Here is a 15,639-nt window from a genome sequence, read left to right on the forward strand (position 1 = left end):
CAGCACAGGCGAATCGTTATGGCTGCTTCAGCGATGGCGACCCTAGCTGGAATGGCTCCTCCTACACCAGCTGCACGTGCCGCTATCACCGCCGCTGCAGCCACTGCCGCAGCCGCGGCTGAACCCAGACCTGACGCCGCCGCAACATTGCCCTCCGCTGGCAAGTCGGCAGCTGAGGGGTTGGCGCGCCCTTTCGCAGAAGCCCCGAGCCGGGGCGAGTTGGCGGCGGGCGGCCGTCAGCAGGGCGCCGTACATTATGCTGTGGTGGGCGCTGGTCTGGCGGGAGTCGCAACGGCATGGCATCTGCTGGTGGGTTGTGGGGAATGGGGCGTTGGGGGGATCGGGCAGTTGGGGGGGTGGAGGAAGGTGGGAGCTGTCGCTGTGGGGAGCAGGTTTGGTCGGTTTGGAAGGCTGATTGCTGCCTGAGAACATCGTGCCAGAAGGCATCAATCCCTATTCCCATCTTCTGCCACGGCAGCACCTGCTGGTCAGCAGCCAGCGACCGAAACCCCCTGGCTAGGCGGTCACCCGAACGCACCTCCTGGCATGTGAGGTGCGGTGACGCAGGGAGCGAACGGATAACGCCGTTCCCGACCCGGGCCCCGTTGCGACCGTTTACACACGGCCCCACCAGCACATCGAACAACAACATCAACAACAACAACAGCAACAACAACAACAGCAACAGCAACAGCAACAACAGCAACAACAGCAACAACAATAACATTAAAAAAATCAGCGTCATAGCAACCCGGGGGTTGCTGCTCGGTCCTGTCCCCCGGCCGGGTCCCACCCCCCAGGTAACATCTCCGTCCCCGGCCATGTCCAGCCCTGTCTTGGACGTCATGGGGAACCCCAGTTCCTTACCGCCATCTGGCGTATTCTAACCGGTGCCGTACCCCTACCCTCACCACTCCACCTCGCGGCGCACTTGTGGGAGCCCTCCGTAGCAGCGCTTCCCTCAAGGCCGACCCATCGTACTGGACATGTACGACACAGCGGGTATCGCTGCTGGCGGCTCCGGAGCCGCCGCAGGGCTACTGCATCCGTACAGTCCCCGTGGTAAGGTGAGCCATGGCTGCTCTGTTGCGCGATGTGGGCTGGGTTTGTGTCATCCTGCCTGCGCTGCCGTACACTGCCACAGCTGTGACATTACACTCTGCTGATTGTGTGAACTGCTTTGAACGTTGCCGTACGACTACCCTGCCGTACCATTACGCGTTGTTTTTGTCATCGTTGCCTTGCCCGGTTGAAAAGTTGCTGTGGCGGGGTGAGGAGGCGATGGCGGCGGCGCTGGAGCTCGTAGCTGCGGCGGAAGCCGCCGCCATGAGTGCTGACCCTGTACGGCACGTGGAAGAACAGGGCGTCCCACACGTTGCGGGCGTCACTAGCCGAGGAGCAGCAGCGGCAGCTGGGGCAGGTCGGCAGCGCCTCCAGCAGCGGCAGATGCCGGAGCGCTTCGTGTGGCACTCGGGGCTGGTGCGGCCCGCAGCGAGTCCTAAGCAGGCAATAGACTTCGCCAAAGCAGCTTCTCAAGCCGGTCAGGCTGCGGTGGGGCTGCCAGAAGGTAGTACTACATCTGTACGGCACCTGTACGAGGGCAGCGCTGGCAGAACTGCCGACGGCCAGGGCAATGGTAGTGGCGGCGATGGTGGTAGCAGTTGCGGAGGGGAAGCCACTCTCCGGGTCCTGAGCGCGGAGGAGCTGCAGGTGGTGTGAGGCCACGGGCTGGTTGGGGGCTTGGGGATAGGGGTAGGTAGCAGCAGTCCGTGGCTTTCCACTTCCGGCTACTACTTTCTTTGCATTACCCTACCCTGCTGCCCCTTTCTGGGGGGGCCCCACAAACACACGCAAACACTGTAGGCGCTGGTTCCGGGCATTGCGGTGCCCTCGTCACCGCCACCAGCTGGACAAGCAGCAGCAGCCGCAGGGGACGGGAGTTGGGATGGTGAAGTCCGTGTGGGTGGAGGCGGCGGGTTGACCCACCATCAGTCTGTTGGAGCTAACCGAAGGGCTAGGAGAAGGGCGGCGGCGGCCGCAGTCAAAGCTGGAGCAGCGGTTGCCGCCGACACGGCACGGGACGTAGCGGGTTTACTCATACCGCAGGTATATACATACATACATACATACATACATACATACATACATACATACATACATACATACATACATACATACATACATACATACATACATACATACATACATACATACATACATATGCGTATGTAAGTTGGGACAACATTTCTAGGTGTGTTTGCGCAATCTCCGTGCAGTTGAGTGACGTGCGTTGAGTGACCCACCCTCCTTCACTTCCCGCACCTTCCTCCGTCCCCTTAAACCCCGCTGCTACTACCGCTGCTGCTGCCGTCCCAGCTGCCGATCCAGCCGCTGATATTGACGTTGATATTCTCATGTTTAGGTTGATGTTGAGATTGATGATGTTCCAGCTGTCGATACTGGTATTGGAGGTGGTGCTCATCTTTGTTCCGTTTTCCCGTCGGGTGGGGGATTTTCCCCTCGCGCTCTTGGGGCCTTATGGCGGCGGTGGTGTGCTGCAAGGCAGGGCTTGGTGCTGGACGTGGGCTCCTACCTTCGAGCGCTGTGGATGGCATGTCAGGTGGGTCGGGGGGTGTAATGCGGTGCGCTATGGCCTGGGTTTGAGTCAAGGGAGGGAAACAGTAGTGAAGGATGAAGGGACCTCCGAGAGCCCCGCAAGGAATCGGAAGAGGGGCGCTGTGTAACTGGTTGACTTGCCGGCTGGAGGTTGCCGTCGATCCGTCCACTTATTGGTGCGGGGTGCAGAGGCCGCAGTGCGGGTGCACAAAAGGGCCCCATGTTGCGGTTCAGGTGGCCGCGGCAGCACGTGGTGATGGCAGTTGCGCCCGTTTTCGGCGCCAACGGGTGACCTCCCTGGAGCGAATGAGTTGGCTGGGGGGTACGGAGGAGGAGGAGGAGGAGGAGGACGAGGAGGAAAAGAAAGACTCTGTGGATAAAGGAGGTTGCGGAGTGTACGGGAAGTACGACGCGATCGTGGTTGCGGCGGGCGCTGCAGCGGCGACCATTGATGAAGTCGAGCGGTCGCAGCTGCCGCTGCAGCTGTGCCAGGTGCGATGTCTGATTGGGGTGGGGAGGCTGGGGAAAGAAGGGGGGAGGAGGACAGGACCGTTTAGAAAAGGACACGCACACGCCGCTTTCTACCGTTTCTAGTCCCTTTCTTACACCCCGGCTCCTTGCAAAGCAAGATTTACATGCCCCGATGCTATGAATGGAAATAAAACTCCAGGTTAGGAATGTGCATCCTGTCCGTCGGTCTGCCTATCTGTCTGTCTATTTGTCCCGCAATCTGTCAGCTACAGAACAGCTGCTTGGAGCGCCGACCGGCCCAGTCACCATCTGGCCGTACACACCTTGCGATATCACCATGACACACTACCCACCTCGGCGACCAGCTCACTGGCCCCCTCCTAACCCACCGACCAGCGGCCGCCTCGATATGTAGGGACTTACCCTCGTGATGCGGCCTCCACCATTGGCGCCAGGACCCACCGCCACCTCACCCGGCCTAAACCCAATACACGCCGCAACACCGACAGCTGGCACAACATCCCTCAACACCCCGGCGCAGCAGCAGCAGCAGCAAGAGTCCCCGAGTCTCCAGGCCCAGGCCCGTGCTGCGGCCGAGACCCAGTCACTTTCCCACGCCCTCGCGGTGTGCAGCTACCCCGCCGGCAGTCCCAGTCTGCTTGGCCAGCCGTACCTGGCGGCGCAAGGCCCCACACGCCTGGTAGTGGGCGCCACGAAGTCGTACGGCTGGACCCCCGAGGCGGCCCTCGCGGCTTGTGAGCGATCCGAGTATGCCGCCTGCAGCACCCGTTACAAGGATGACATGGCTTTGTACGGCGGTGGCAGTGTGACGAAGGAGGGGGTTGGTGTTGCAGGTGGGCGGGTTGCGCCCGCAGGTGGGCTCACGGCTGGTGCTGGCTTTGGCCCACCAGCAGCGGCGATGGATGGTGTGGCGGCGGCAGCGGCGGCAGTGGACCGTGCGGTGGCGGAAGAGGAGGAGCCCAAGGTCGCCGTTGAGGCGGCGGCGGCGGTGGAGGCGCTGCGTCAGTCTGCGTGCGGTGTGTGGGCGCCTCTTTCGAACTGGCAGGTGGCTGCTGTGAGGTAGGGGGTTAGTCATAACAGCATCCAACCCCCGCTACACCAACACCGGCACCTTGGTGTTGGACATGGTCCCTTCTGACAGAGAAATTACTGCCACCGCTCCTTTTCGTGGCTTCTTGTTCGCAATCCCGCTGTTGCAGGGAGGGTGTGCGCGCTCTGCCCCCGAGGACAACCCATGGGTCGCTGCCTCTGCTGGGCCGGCTGGCGGCCGAACGCCCGTGGTGGCTGGTGGCCGGGCTGGGCTCGCGCGGGCTGGTGTACCACGGCTGGCTGGCCAGGTTGACAGCGGATGCCGTACTGTACGATAAGGAGGACGGAATTCCAGGGGAGCTGATGGCGTGGCGACATGTGGTGAGGGGTACGGCAGTGTTTGAGGCGCCGTGATGCGAGCCTTAACACTACTTATCGGTTGCTTTCTACTGTTAGCCTGCCCTTTCGGAGCGGCAGAACACGGTTGTGCACGGAATGGAGGTGTGTAACATGTACCTCTATTATGTCCGTGCAGTGTGTGACATAGGTCTGGGCGTTTGACGGTGGGAAGGCTTGGGGAAGGAAGTTACAAATGGAGGTAGTGTCTGTCTGCCAACCGCGCAGCGGCTATAAGACGTTGTGACAGGAGAAGAACCTTGTGTGTCCACCAGCGGGATCTGTCACTTCAATGACAAGGGGATGCGGCCAGGCATTACGGCTTACCACAAGCTCCCGGGGCTCAATGATGGTTTCCCAGAGCCCTTACCTGGCTGGCCATGCGGAGCTTTAAATGAATGCGCCTGTTTGAAGTCAGGACGTTCGTCGCAACAACGGCATGGGTATCGTACTGCTGAACGCCCGACCGAGCCTATCCGAAGAAACAGCTGTTACATAAATTGAATACATATAATGCCCTCGCGAAGGCAAAAGCTCTATTATGGCGGAAGCCCCCCTTGTTAGCTCAACAGGCGCGCTGAGCCTGCGCGAGCTGGAGAGGACGTCAACATCCCCACTCCACTCCACTCCACTCCACTCCATGTCATATAATGGCTATTGACCGTCCGGCTTTTACGAGACTCCCCCCCCCCGCATTGATGCGGAACTTGTAACCTTAAAGGCCGCAGTTTGTTCAGTGAGCAAATCTGCTTCGCAAATCAAATCATCAAATGAACGGCCTGGCTCCACGTCAGCACCAGAAAGCCAAAACACCGGAATAACTCCCAGCCTTCCACCTCACCTCGCCTCACCTCACCTTTCCTTCGTCCCCCTCCTACCCCCACCCACCACCTGATCTTTCAATCCTCCCAACGCCGGTGCAGCCACCGAGGCCATCTACTAGAGAAAATTCCGCGGCGCCCGCAGTCCCTCCCTAACCCCCTAACCCCTATCACACCAATAGTTCGGGGTGCAGCGCCTGCACATAGGCGTCAATCTCCTGCCGAATGGTGGCAGCTTCCGCCAGACCCTCAATGAGGCGGCTGGGAATGCCGCTCTCACCGTGTGCCGCCCCCATGACGGCCCCCAGCGCGGCGCCGCGGTGGCAGTTCTCCCCGCCCACGTTGGTGTTGGCAAGAACAGCCTTCTCGAACGAATCTGCGTCGGCCCAGACCAGGTCAACACCAGTTTTGGCGCAGGTAAGGCAGAGCGAGGTTGGGCAAGAACAGGCTGCAGCTGAATTAAGGCGGACAGATGTCGAACACTTAATGTGGGTAAAGCGGTGTTAGTGGCAGCTGAACAGTGCAGAGCGCGGTGCAGAGGCAATACCCTAGGGAGCCGTAGGGCCCGCAGCTACGCCAAGTCGCAACCAGTGAAAAAGACATCACCCACCGCTCCGAAACCCACGCAAGTGTCACCCACCTGCGTACTTGTACGCCAGGTACAGCAGGGAGGGGAAGGAGTCCTCTATGTAGCAGGCTGACCCAAAGGTCGAGTGTACGATGCGGATGTCATCGTACGGCACCAGCTGCGCCAGGTCGATGCCCATACCCTTGGCTAGTGCTGACGTAGCCTGGCGCAGGTCGCCGCCGGTGGCCAGGCCGTACACCAGGTCCGAGTATTTCTACGATTCGGGCCAGCAGCGCCCATGGGGGGAAGGGAGGGAGAGGGCGAGGTGAGGTACAATCGGTGTGGTGGGATCACTTCAAATGGCTGGGAGGGGCAACCAGAGAGCGCGTGAAACGCATGCAAGGCGGCAAACAGGCGGGGGACGTCGCAGCGAATAGCAACATGGATAACAGCATTTAACAGTAAGTAAAATAGCTGGACAAACAAAATAGCGCGAGTACCACGCCGATGCAGCAGCGGACCCTCAAGAGCTGTCGACACCCCGCACAAGGCGGTTCAAGGCATTCGGAAGGCAAATACCGCACAGCACGGTGACGCCCTAGAGCAGAAGACACAGGGCATGACCAGGGAAGTAGGCCGCTATGGAGACTTCTCTGCACCCCCCCTCGCACGTCCAACACGTGCCACAAACTCTCGCCACAGAGTTCTACACACATCCACACACACATATATATAACATAATAATACGTAAATACACACTCTCGCATACACAATATACGCGCACAGAGCACCAAGATCCGCACCCAGCAAGCCACCCTCCCACCCGCCTGCCAAGCTTAAAATCTTCCAATCACCAGCCCCTCCACACCCCCAGCAGCCCCCCAGCCACCCACTCGCCCAGCGGAGACCCCCTAGCGGCCACATCCCCCACGCCGCCCGCTTGACTTCCGCACATGGTCCGCCCCCACCTGACCCCACACCAGCTGTGGGGCTTGTCCCCACCTGCGCATATGCCGCCAGCTTGCGGCTCTCGTGAGTGGTGGTCAGGTGCTGGAGGGCCCTCTGAGTGGCAGCCTCGGGACCATCCAGTCGGGACAAGATAACGGGGGGGAGCATCTGAGCGCACCCATCGAGGTGCGGGGAGGGAGGGAGGGAGGGGTAAAAGAGGGCGGGGAGTAACGTGCAAGAAGCAATGGGTCACTTGTCAACGGCCAAAAGAGAGAGAGAGAGAGAGAGAGAGAGAGTGGGGGGTTCCGGGGCAGGTGAGGGACTGGGGAAGCAGGTAAGTGTGCGGGCAAGGGAAGGCAGCAGCGGGGGCTGCCGCAGTCAGAAGCAGTCGGAGAGGTGTCTGCGCACGGGTGGCAGAAGGGGTGGGGCTAGGAGTGAGGCGAGCAAGCAACGAAACAACCCTGCAGGCGAGGAACCACGCCGACAGTTTCATTATCATCATCACCATCACCATCACCATCATCACCATCACCACCACCACCACCACCATCATCATTAACATGTACAACGTCAGTTAGTCCATCAATATCTGCCGCGTCGGTCGCTAATGACTTCCACATTTACAGCACATTAAGGGCGGCTTCAGCTTGGGCGTGCACTTGTCTGCGACCATGTGTGTGTATCTGCCTACCACAAAGCCGCCGATCTGCGCCGTGTTATGTCCCTCGGTCCCCTGGCTGCATCTCTCCGGGGGCACTCCCGCCGCCCAGTTGCGGAAGAAATCCCGGTGGAAGGACTCCGCGTACGTGTCGTTGTGGCTGCCTGCGGAGAGGCGGCCGCAAGAGGCGGATGGGAAGGTGCCGAACATGAACCTTTGGTGTATGTATCCCCATCCCCGTCCGCACCCGTACCCGTATCACCCCAACCCCTCCCTCAGCCCCACCTGGAGTCGTCATGAAGGTGACGTAATCCTGCAACCACGATGACGTGCTGTACCTGGACGTGCCATTTCCAAAACACGTGTGGGGCAACAGCATGGATGGCCGCCCGCACGAGGGGAAAGGAGGGTAAATTGGGTTGCTAGGAAACACGACGTCGTCCAGGTCCTTTTGCTCGGGGGGAATTATATGCAAGGAAACAAGGAATGAACTGCCGGCCACCTTAGGGGCTGGGGCGGGAAAGGTCAAAGGGGTTTGGGCCCCTCGCTGACCTCAAAACCCACAAACTAATGTGGTGGGTGCCCCTGGTACTTCAGTAAGGGCCCCTCGTGGTGTGCGGGACCTTCCAATCCCCCCGTGCGGTACGTGAACTCCTCCTCCTCCTTCTCCTTCTCCTCCTCCTCCTACGCTCAATAGCCAGCCCGACCTTCTCTTCCCGCGCAGAGAGCGGAGCGCTGTGTCCATATGCGGCACTGCTTACGTATGGACCCCACATCAAACGGTGCTGCTATCTTACCGTCGCCACCACTGACCTTCATACACAACAAATTAGGTCGCAGCTGCCGCACTGCGCCAATCCCGTATCTTTCAGAATACCACAACCCCTCAACCGGCTTCCCCCCTCTCTGCCCTGCACTGACCCGCCCGAGCAGCGCCCCTAGATGCGACTGCTGACTCGAACTCAGCGCAGTGCCAGTCATCCGTACCCTCGGAGTCCGAAGAAACCCACCAAGCAGTCCCTTCATCTGCATGAGGGTAGCTCAGCCCAACCCAGACCAGCCGGGTCCCGGCAGCCTACACTTAGGCTCACCCTTTCTCCTTGGCCAGGTTCCGCAAAACCAGTCGGGCGCAAATGGCGTTGAGCGTGTTCTCCCCTGCCTGGGGGAAAACAGGCGAAAAAGAAAACGAGAAGACGACGGCACCTGAAGATGAGCTAAGAAGAAGGGTCGACAATGTGAAAAGGACTTTACCGTTGACATGAGCACTGGAAGTCAGGAGTTCACCGGTGTCGGTCTTCGGTGCAAGGCCCCGCCGCCCGATATGCTAACAGTCTGCAGGCTGTAAACAGGATCCCGTACACACGCACGCGCACACGCACCTTCATCCCTTGGTGGTAATGCACTCCCGGTTTCCCCCAAAAGGCGTGCTTGCCATGGTTGATGACGTCACCTGTAGAAACATGTCCAGCATCCCGCAGGGTCAGCGCTTTGCCGTACCACACTTCGGCATGGTCATGCGGTGAAATCTACTGCTAGGGGATCATTCTCTAGTATCCTCTCAAGTCCCTGCTCGCGTGAGGAGGCATTCCGGCAAGTTTACACACGCAACGACTGCACTTGCACGTAGCTGGCTTTTGCCTTCTTTTCACTTTCTCATGGCATCGATTGACAGAAGCCGCTGACAAGGTATACCCAGCATTCAGACTTAATGGGTGAGCTTACGACGGTTGTGTGTGCGCCGCAGTCGTGGTGGTCCTTACCAACAATCCTTCCGGACTGACCCCCACGGCCGTGACCGCCGGTGTTGCTGACGCTCATAATGCTGCTTGGGTGGCGCGCCTTAGGCGCCTGGTAGGTTTCTATGGCGCCGAAGTCCCGCCGGATGTCACCCGGGTTGTAGTACCAATGGACAGGCATGCTAAGCGCATCGGCAATGAAGATGCCTACCATTATTGGGACAGGGAGCAAGGGTGACGATGTGTTTCGGGTGGAAGTTGACGCTTCCAGGCACCTGCTTGCCATTATATGTATTATTCTTTGTATCCTTGAACATAGATAACGATGACATGGAACTATTGCTGTGACAGGGCTCCTCACGTTGGAAAGCCTTTATGTGGTAACCCGTCGATCGCCAAACCTACCCCATAAGGCGCCGCGAATGCGGTCCAATACCATCGCCTTGTCCATAGTCGGCGTGACCTTAACAGCCTCGGTCAGGCTAGCGCACACGAAAGGCCGCGCTCTCCTGCAGGCCGGGCTTGGAGGCGAGAGGCTGAGCTTTGTTACACGATATGCAACGTTCCTATTGCTGCTGGCCTTCACAGAAATCATTGTATTTTTATGCTCTAGAAGAATGACCATATGTCTATGTAATACACGTTGAGGATGTGGCTTTCACACAGAGATGTGGGTAACGTACATGCAGGCTGGTCACGCAATTATTCTTGATCCGCCCAAGCACGACAGTTTTCGACGCAACACAATTTTATGGAAAAACAATGCGCCGAGCGACTGGTGACGTTTCTCGCAATATCTATAGTTATAGACCAATTCACAACGAACTCCATCCGACGGCCAACTGAAGAACCGAAACCCAAGTACCGGTATCCTGGAATCTGGAACCAGTAATCTCAATCGTCGCAAACTTCGCTCATTATGCTAGGTAATCACGAGCGTGGTTCTCGGATTAAAGGTTTCATAGCATGGGAAAGTCTTCAGTGAAAGGGTATGAGGACGTTTTATCATATCGCAGCATGGGCAGGTCATCAGTCGCAAGTGCCATCCGACCATTTACCCGGCCATCCTGCCATCCGACGATGTACCCGGTCAGCCGTCATGGTTATGTGTGTTGTAATATACAATGTGGCATGAGTCTTCGGTTCCACATTGTGCATTTTAGCATGGACTGTCACGTGCGATGTGGCATTAGCATCGTTCCCGGGGCACCAGTTTCAAGGGAAGCATGCACGCAAAAAGGGTCGATATAGCTCCTGTCATTGTTCGTAACCAACCCTGGCCCCGATCTGGAGCCCAATCCTCCCTACAGACTTCGCCGCACGATTAGCCAAGCCAATTTACCGTGACTGTCCTCATGTAAGCGTCGAGCTCGCATACAATTGTATTGAGGTCAGGAAGTGGCCAAATCTCGCCTGCAGATACGGCCCCCGCTGACGCGCGTAATTTAACTTCGTGCAGATGTACGGCAATAAGTGGCAGCGCTGCGAAGCTGCTGTCCATCGAGCTTGAAGCTGCCACTGAACCAACTCCAATTTCGCAAAGGTCTCGGAGGGATGGCTAGCATATGTTAAACTACTGAGTCAACTATACCGTTTCAGAGATGCCTCTGTGAGAAGTGATGCATCATACTTTTCTTGCCGCTCGAGCAACTAGCCCGGGCGCACCAGGCTGCCAGGTAGAGCGGGCTACAAAGCTGCGCACATGCCGGGCCAGTCTCACCGCGAGGACTTTGGAAACTGAACTTGATCATAGCCTATATTGGCCACACATTTGTTAGCGTTTTCCCGAAAGACCCAACGCTAGATATTCACTGCACACGAACGCAGACGGCAATGGCACCATCATAGACAGAAGAGGCTGCTGGCGAGTCTGTAGGCTCAGGTACATACTCGCAGCAAGTGACGTACGCCAGGATTCGTGATGGCGGGCAGTAATCAGAAAATTTTAGAGATACGCAACGCACCGCGGCCCAGCTCCATGGACTGTATTGCACCATTCAAATACCACCCACCCGTGCATCCCCTAAGTCCAACAGATCCCCATTGCGACAGATTAGATGCCAAAAGGCGCACAAGCCGTTCTCTCTCGCAGCTCAACCCTGCAATGCGCAAATGCACCGTAGGCAGGAACGGCAGATTCGCGGCGCTGCTGTCGCACCCAAGGGGGCCGCACAGCTGTGCCATCCACCGATGCAACGCGGAGTCACATCCCCGGACCCACATCGCTGGAATGATGCGCTAATCCAGCACCAGAGGCATGATTTCAGGGCCACATGGTCGCAGGGCTGAAACCATTCCTCCCACGAACAACATTGGCTGAGCATTGTCAAGGCCAACGCCATACTAGGTGGAGCTCATCGACATGAAAGGTTCCGTCGCCTGAAAGCTGTATACGTCAGGCTCCGCCAGGCGCGCCGACGAGCTGCCTGCACAGCTGTAGCTGCTGTCAAGCGGCGGGGTTTGCTGCTGCTGTTGATGCTGGGCGTTGCTTCCACCCTCCGCTGGCTCCAGGACCTCGTCCCATCCCTTCCTGCGGACCCAAGCCCGCAGCGCCTCCCGCATCCACTGGTGCTTGCATTGCCTTGTGGCCTCGGCTATCGTGCACTGCGGGCATGAAGCCAAAGGTAAGACAAGTCGAATACAACTGAACAACCAAAGCATAGAAAAGCAGCGTAGCGTCCGATCAGGTTCTTACCCAGATGCGCTGTCGGTCGTTGCTTTCCGGCCATGACGGGAGCTCCTCGGCAACATGCATTACGTATATGAATGCCTTACATTTGCCCACCGGGTTGCCCTGGGCGTCGTACACATGTTTCCCGCCCGAAAACGGGAAGACTCCCAGCAAAGGCTCCTGAGCAATAAGCGGATTGCCGTGTGTTACGTTGGTGGCAAGAAGCGGCAGATGCATGTGCCGGAAAACCCGCGAAAGTGATTATTGTTTCCTACCTCCAGCACACCTCGCACGCCAGCCTCTTCGACGGTTTCCCTCTGCGCAGCTGACTCCACGCTCTCGTCGTCTTCCCACCCGCCCTGGATATGCAAAGACCCCAGCCCAAGCAAAAGATTAATTGTAATGTCATGCATGTACAGCGCGCAGGTGCACACGGACACTGCAATAGTAGACGGCTCCTTTTCACCTTGGGAAACACCAACCCGTTTCCACTGGCCGTCGTAATCATGCAGACCTCAACATGCTGCGCACTCTGTGTACAACCAGAAAACCTAACAGGGATGCACCTGCCGGGACCGTGGGCAAAGGACAAGATATGACGCCCAAGAAGAAAGTAGCCGTTAGGATCAACACCTCAACGGCTTACCCCGCCACAAGTCGCTCTCCAGCTTCTCCATAACGCTGTTTGTGCCTGCCTTGACGTGAAGAGCCCGGTACCGGCCCGCCAATAAGGAGTGAGGAACCAGCGTTTTCTGAACTGGTCATTTCACAAAGTGCTGAGTTCCAGCTGAAGCAATCAGTTGGTCACCAAGCACACATTTTTAGACACGAAACTGACGGCTGCCAGGCTGCAAGACTCAGCACAGCGCTGGATGCAGAACTCCATGTTGTTCGCATTAAGTAATCGCACAAGCTTGGGCCAAAATCATCTCTATAGCAAACTACTAGCAGGTAATAAACACCAGGAGTAGTCCAACTATGCAAGAGAGCCTGGAGGTAAGCAGCCCGCTAAACGAAGAAGGCTATTTGCTTTGACAAATGCGTATCACATATTGCTATGATTGAAAGCGCTCCGGGACACGCATCGGATAAAGAAGTAGGCGGCGTCGCTTAGGATGTGCAAGGAAGTGTCGTTCGGGTCAATGCAGCGCAGACACTTGCAAATTTCACGTCCGGTCAAAGAAGAGGATAAAGATGCTGTATCATGATCAAGAGGGTGTTCTGCCTTTTTTCGAGCCAAAATCCGTACCTTTGCCGTACGTTACTCAACATGCGTGCGAGGCTGCGTCTGCCGCTGTGCCCAGCTATTAATGAGGTTAATCCTCGACCAAGGATCGTCTTGACTTATGCCTTGCTCTTTATGTCCTTGCACTGAGCTCGGCTAATTCCACACCCAGTCACACACTTCACGCGACGGAAAGCAGACCAAGTGGGCACGCCTTCTTACTGGATTCAATCATTGTTGGTCTTGAATGAGGAATTAACAATCAACTCTATTTTGCATTGGACTTAGCGTTGAACGGGCATGGCTGGCTGTGTACGATTGCCATAATACATGGCAGCGTTTCTGCAGATTTCTTGTTTTAAGTGTTGAGCCTCGCGCCTCATGGTATCTGGCAACATCCTTTACGCCTGCAATTCTCCACGGTGCCTGCACGAGTACGTGCTATATGCATACCCGTATTACATGGCACAGGTCTGCAGGCTTACCTGAATATCCATCATCCTCTTGGCTGCATTGGAAACCCAGAAGATGTCCTTACTTCACCCTTAAAAAAATTGCCAAGGTGCTGTGTTAGTTGCGCAGAGTTGCGCCAACCAGGTTGCTTTCGGATAAGAACCAAGACATCACAATGCACAATTTTTTGGGACCTATCGCTAGGTCCCCAAATCCTGTGCATCGTGATATCTTGGTTCTGTCCACGCGACTAGATAACTACGTGTTTACCTCCCTGTCCTGGGGACCTTTGGGCTCTGGTCAGCACGTTATCTATCCCTTGAGCCTATTATTCGTGTCCTGGGCTCTTGTGCGGTAACTGGTGCTGCGTGGCGCTGACTAAAAGGGGCATAGACATACATAGCCTGCTAGGGACTGTCTTAAACCTCCTCCAATCCTACGCACGACAGGGCATGACGATGCCAAGAAATTGCAAACGACAGGCAGGGCCGGGATCCCCTTCTATGGTAAGGCTTGGTATGGGCTTCATTACAAGTTACAAGTGCCGCACGAGTGCGGGGGTTTCCGTCAAAGCCAGGAGGCCATGGACTATGAACGTAATACATTGGTTTTCAGTGAGGCGCAGATTCAGAGCATCTGAAGGTACAAATCACCCGAAACCCAAGGAGCCCAGTCCAAAGTTACCGGTCCCAAGGAAGCAAATGTCCCAACAGCTCACAGGACCGGAGGATGCGATTATTAATGTGAATCCCGATCGGGTCGAGTGCAACCCTCAAAGGAACAACCCACACACCATTGTGGGCCTTAATCAAAACAAAATTGGCCAGGCAGTAATAACTCCACTGGACATGAATCCTCAGCTAGTATGGTCAGACTAACGAGATCAGCCTCAGACGCGAATCCTCAGAAATCGTCCAGTCTTTGACAAACGACCTTGTTTACAGTGTTGACTGATAGGAAAGGGTGGTTGTCAGGCACCTGCTCCCACCGTTTTGGCGGAGTGTCCCCTGTCGCAAAATCAGTTAGATGACTCCAAAAGTCGGAATTGACCACGCAACCAGTAGTGCTTGCGCTGGCTCTAGATAGAGGATGGGGGCAAGCGGACAGTCTTAGTTGATGCCAGTGGGAGAGGTACCATGTGCATAGTGCAATGCTGGCCATAGCATGGTGTGCTGCATCCACCTGTGCCAATCGAGCGAGAACTGCATGTGTAGGAGCCGAAGCATCCCCCTCCTCCACTTCTGCCAGGATGCTATCGGCCTGGGCCTGTGCAGCAGCCTCATTGTTGGCCCCAATCATCTGACACAAAGTATGCCTGCTGGTTCAGGTGGGTGGTGAACAGGACCAGCGCCCACTTGAAGCCTGGCCACCCAGTTACTGAGGTCCTCTGGGTCCGTGGGGGCTGATTCTGCCATGCTACTTACCCAATTATCATTGTGGTCCAGTAAGCGCAGCCTGGTATGAGGCAGGTGTAGCAGCCTGGTGTATGTGCACCATGGCCATCACAGAGTGTAGTGTGGGTGATGCAATGGTCTGCTGGAGGTCCCTGAGGCTGTATCGTTGCTGCAGATCGCCGCCTGCAGGGCATGAGATACCATGATTCAATCAATACAGAAGGCCCCCACTGGATGGGCATACATATAAGCACACTGTCTAGGGTGGATTATGCGGAATGTGTCAGCCATTCCTGGACATGCACTGTTAAATTCCGCCGTGGTGTTGACATCATTCGTCCGTGCCAACGGTGTGGATGCATCCAAGTTGGGATTGTTGACAAAATTGAAGTCAGCTGCCCAGATGTGGAGCCCAGCGTCCACCATGAGCGGCTGGAGATGCCGCCGTATGAGTGCCCGCTGAGCCCAGGGGATCCATGCTGGGAAGGTACGCACTTACCAATATGAAGGTGTGGTCTCACCAACATATGGGTAGGCTCATCAGGCGACCGTCCCCAGACGCCGTGGGCTGGGCCTGCACCCGCGGGAAGGTTAAGGCCCCGCTGGGGAGTAGGGTGCTGCAGATGAGGATT

General features: G+C 56.9%; 3 protein-coding genes across 3 annotated transcripts; 1 reads left to right on the top strand and 2 right to left on the bottom strand.

The window, feature by feature from the left end:
- Nucleotides 1–18: 18 nt before the first annotated feature.
- Nucleotides 19–4,698, top strand: VOLCADRAFT_87449 (uncharacterized protein; the record flags this gene model as incomplete). The annotated part of the gene is made up of 9 exons (XM_002947078.1): nt 19–309; nt 951–1,062; nt 1,145–1,715; nt 2,563–2,620; nt 2,851–3,108; nt 3,629–3,842; nt 3,963–4,167; nt 4,308–4,525; nt 4,673–4,698. 9 exons carry the CDS (start codon nt 19–21, stop codon nt 4,696–4,698), a joined length of 1,953 nt encoding a protein of 650 aa, XP_002947124.1.
- Nucleotides 4,699–5,009: 311 nt separating this feature from the next.
- Nucleotides 5,010–9,596, bottom strand: VOLCADRAFT_103347 (uncharacterized protein; the record flags this gene model as incomplete). Its single annotated transcript, XM_002947219.1, has 8 exons — nt 5,010–5,730; nt 5,995–6,196; nt 6,925–7,038; nt 7,562–7,692; nt 7,814–7,866; nt 8,620–8,687; nt 8,908–8,978; nt 9,476–9,596. The coding sequence occupies 8 exons, from the start codon at nt 9,594–9,596 to the stop codon at nt 5,525–5,527; spliced, it is 966 nt and encodes a 321-aa protein (XP_002947265.1). The 3' UTR covers nt 5,010–5,524.
- A 2,011-nt stretch (nt 9,597–11,607) lies between these two features.
- On the bottom strand, nt 11,608–12,700 carry VOLCADRAFT_56657 (uncharacterized protein; the record flags this gene model as incomplete). Its single annotated transcript, XM_002947220.1, has 5 exons — nt 11,608–11,868; nt 11,960–12,115; nt 12,211–12,294; nt 12,402–12,501; nt 12,582–12,700. 5 exons carry the CDS (start codon nt 12,698–12,700, stop codon nt 11,608–11,610), a joined length of 720 nt encoding a protein of 239 aa, XP_002947266.1.
- Nucleotides 12,701–15,639: the final 2,939 nt, after the last annotated feature.

Source organism: Volvox carteri (assembly GCF_000143455.1).
Source record: "Volvox carteri f. nagariensis unplaced genomic scaffold VOLCAscaffold_5, whole genome shotgun sequence".
Classification (NCBI taxonomy): Eukaryota; Viridiplantae; Chlorophyta; class Chlorophyceae; order Chlamydomonadales; family Volvocaceae; genus Volvox; species Volvox carteri.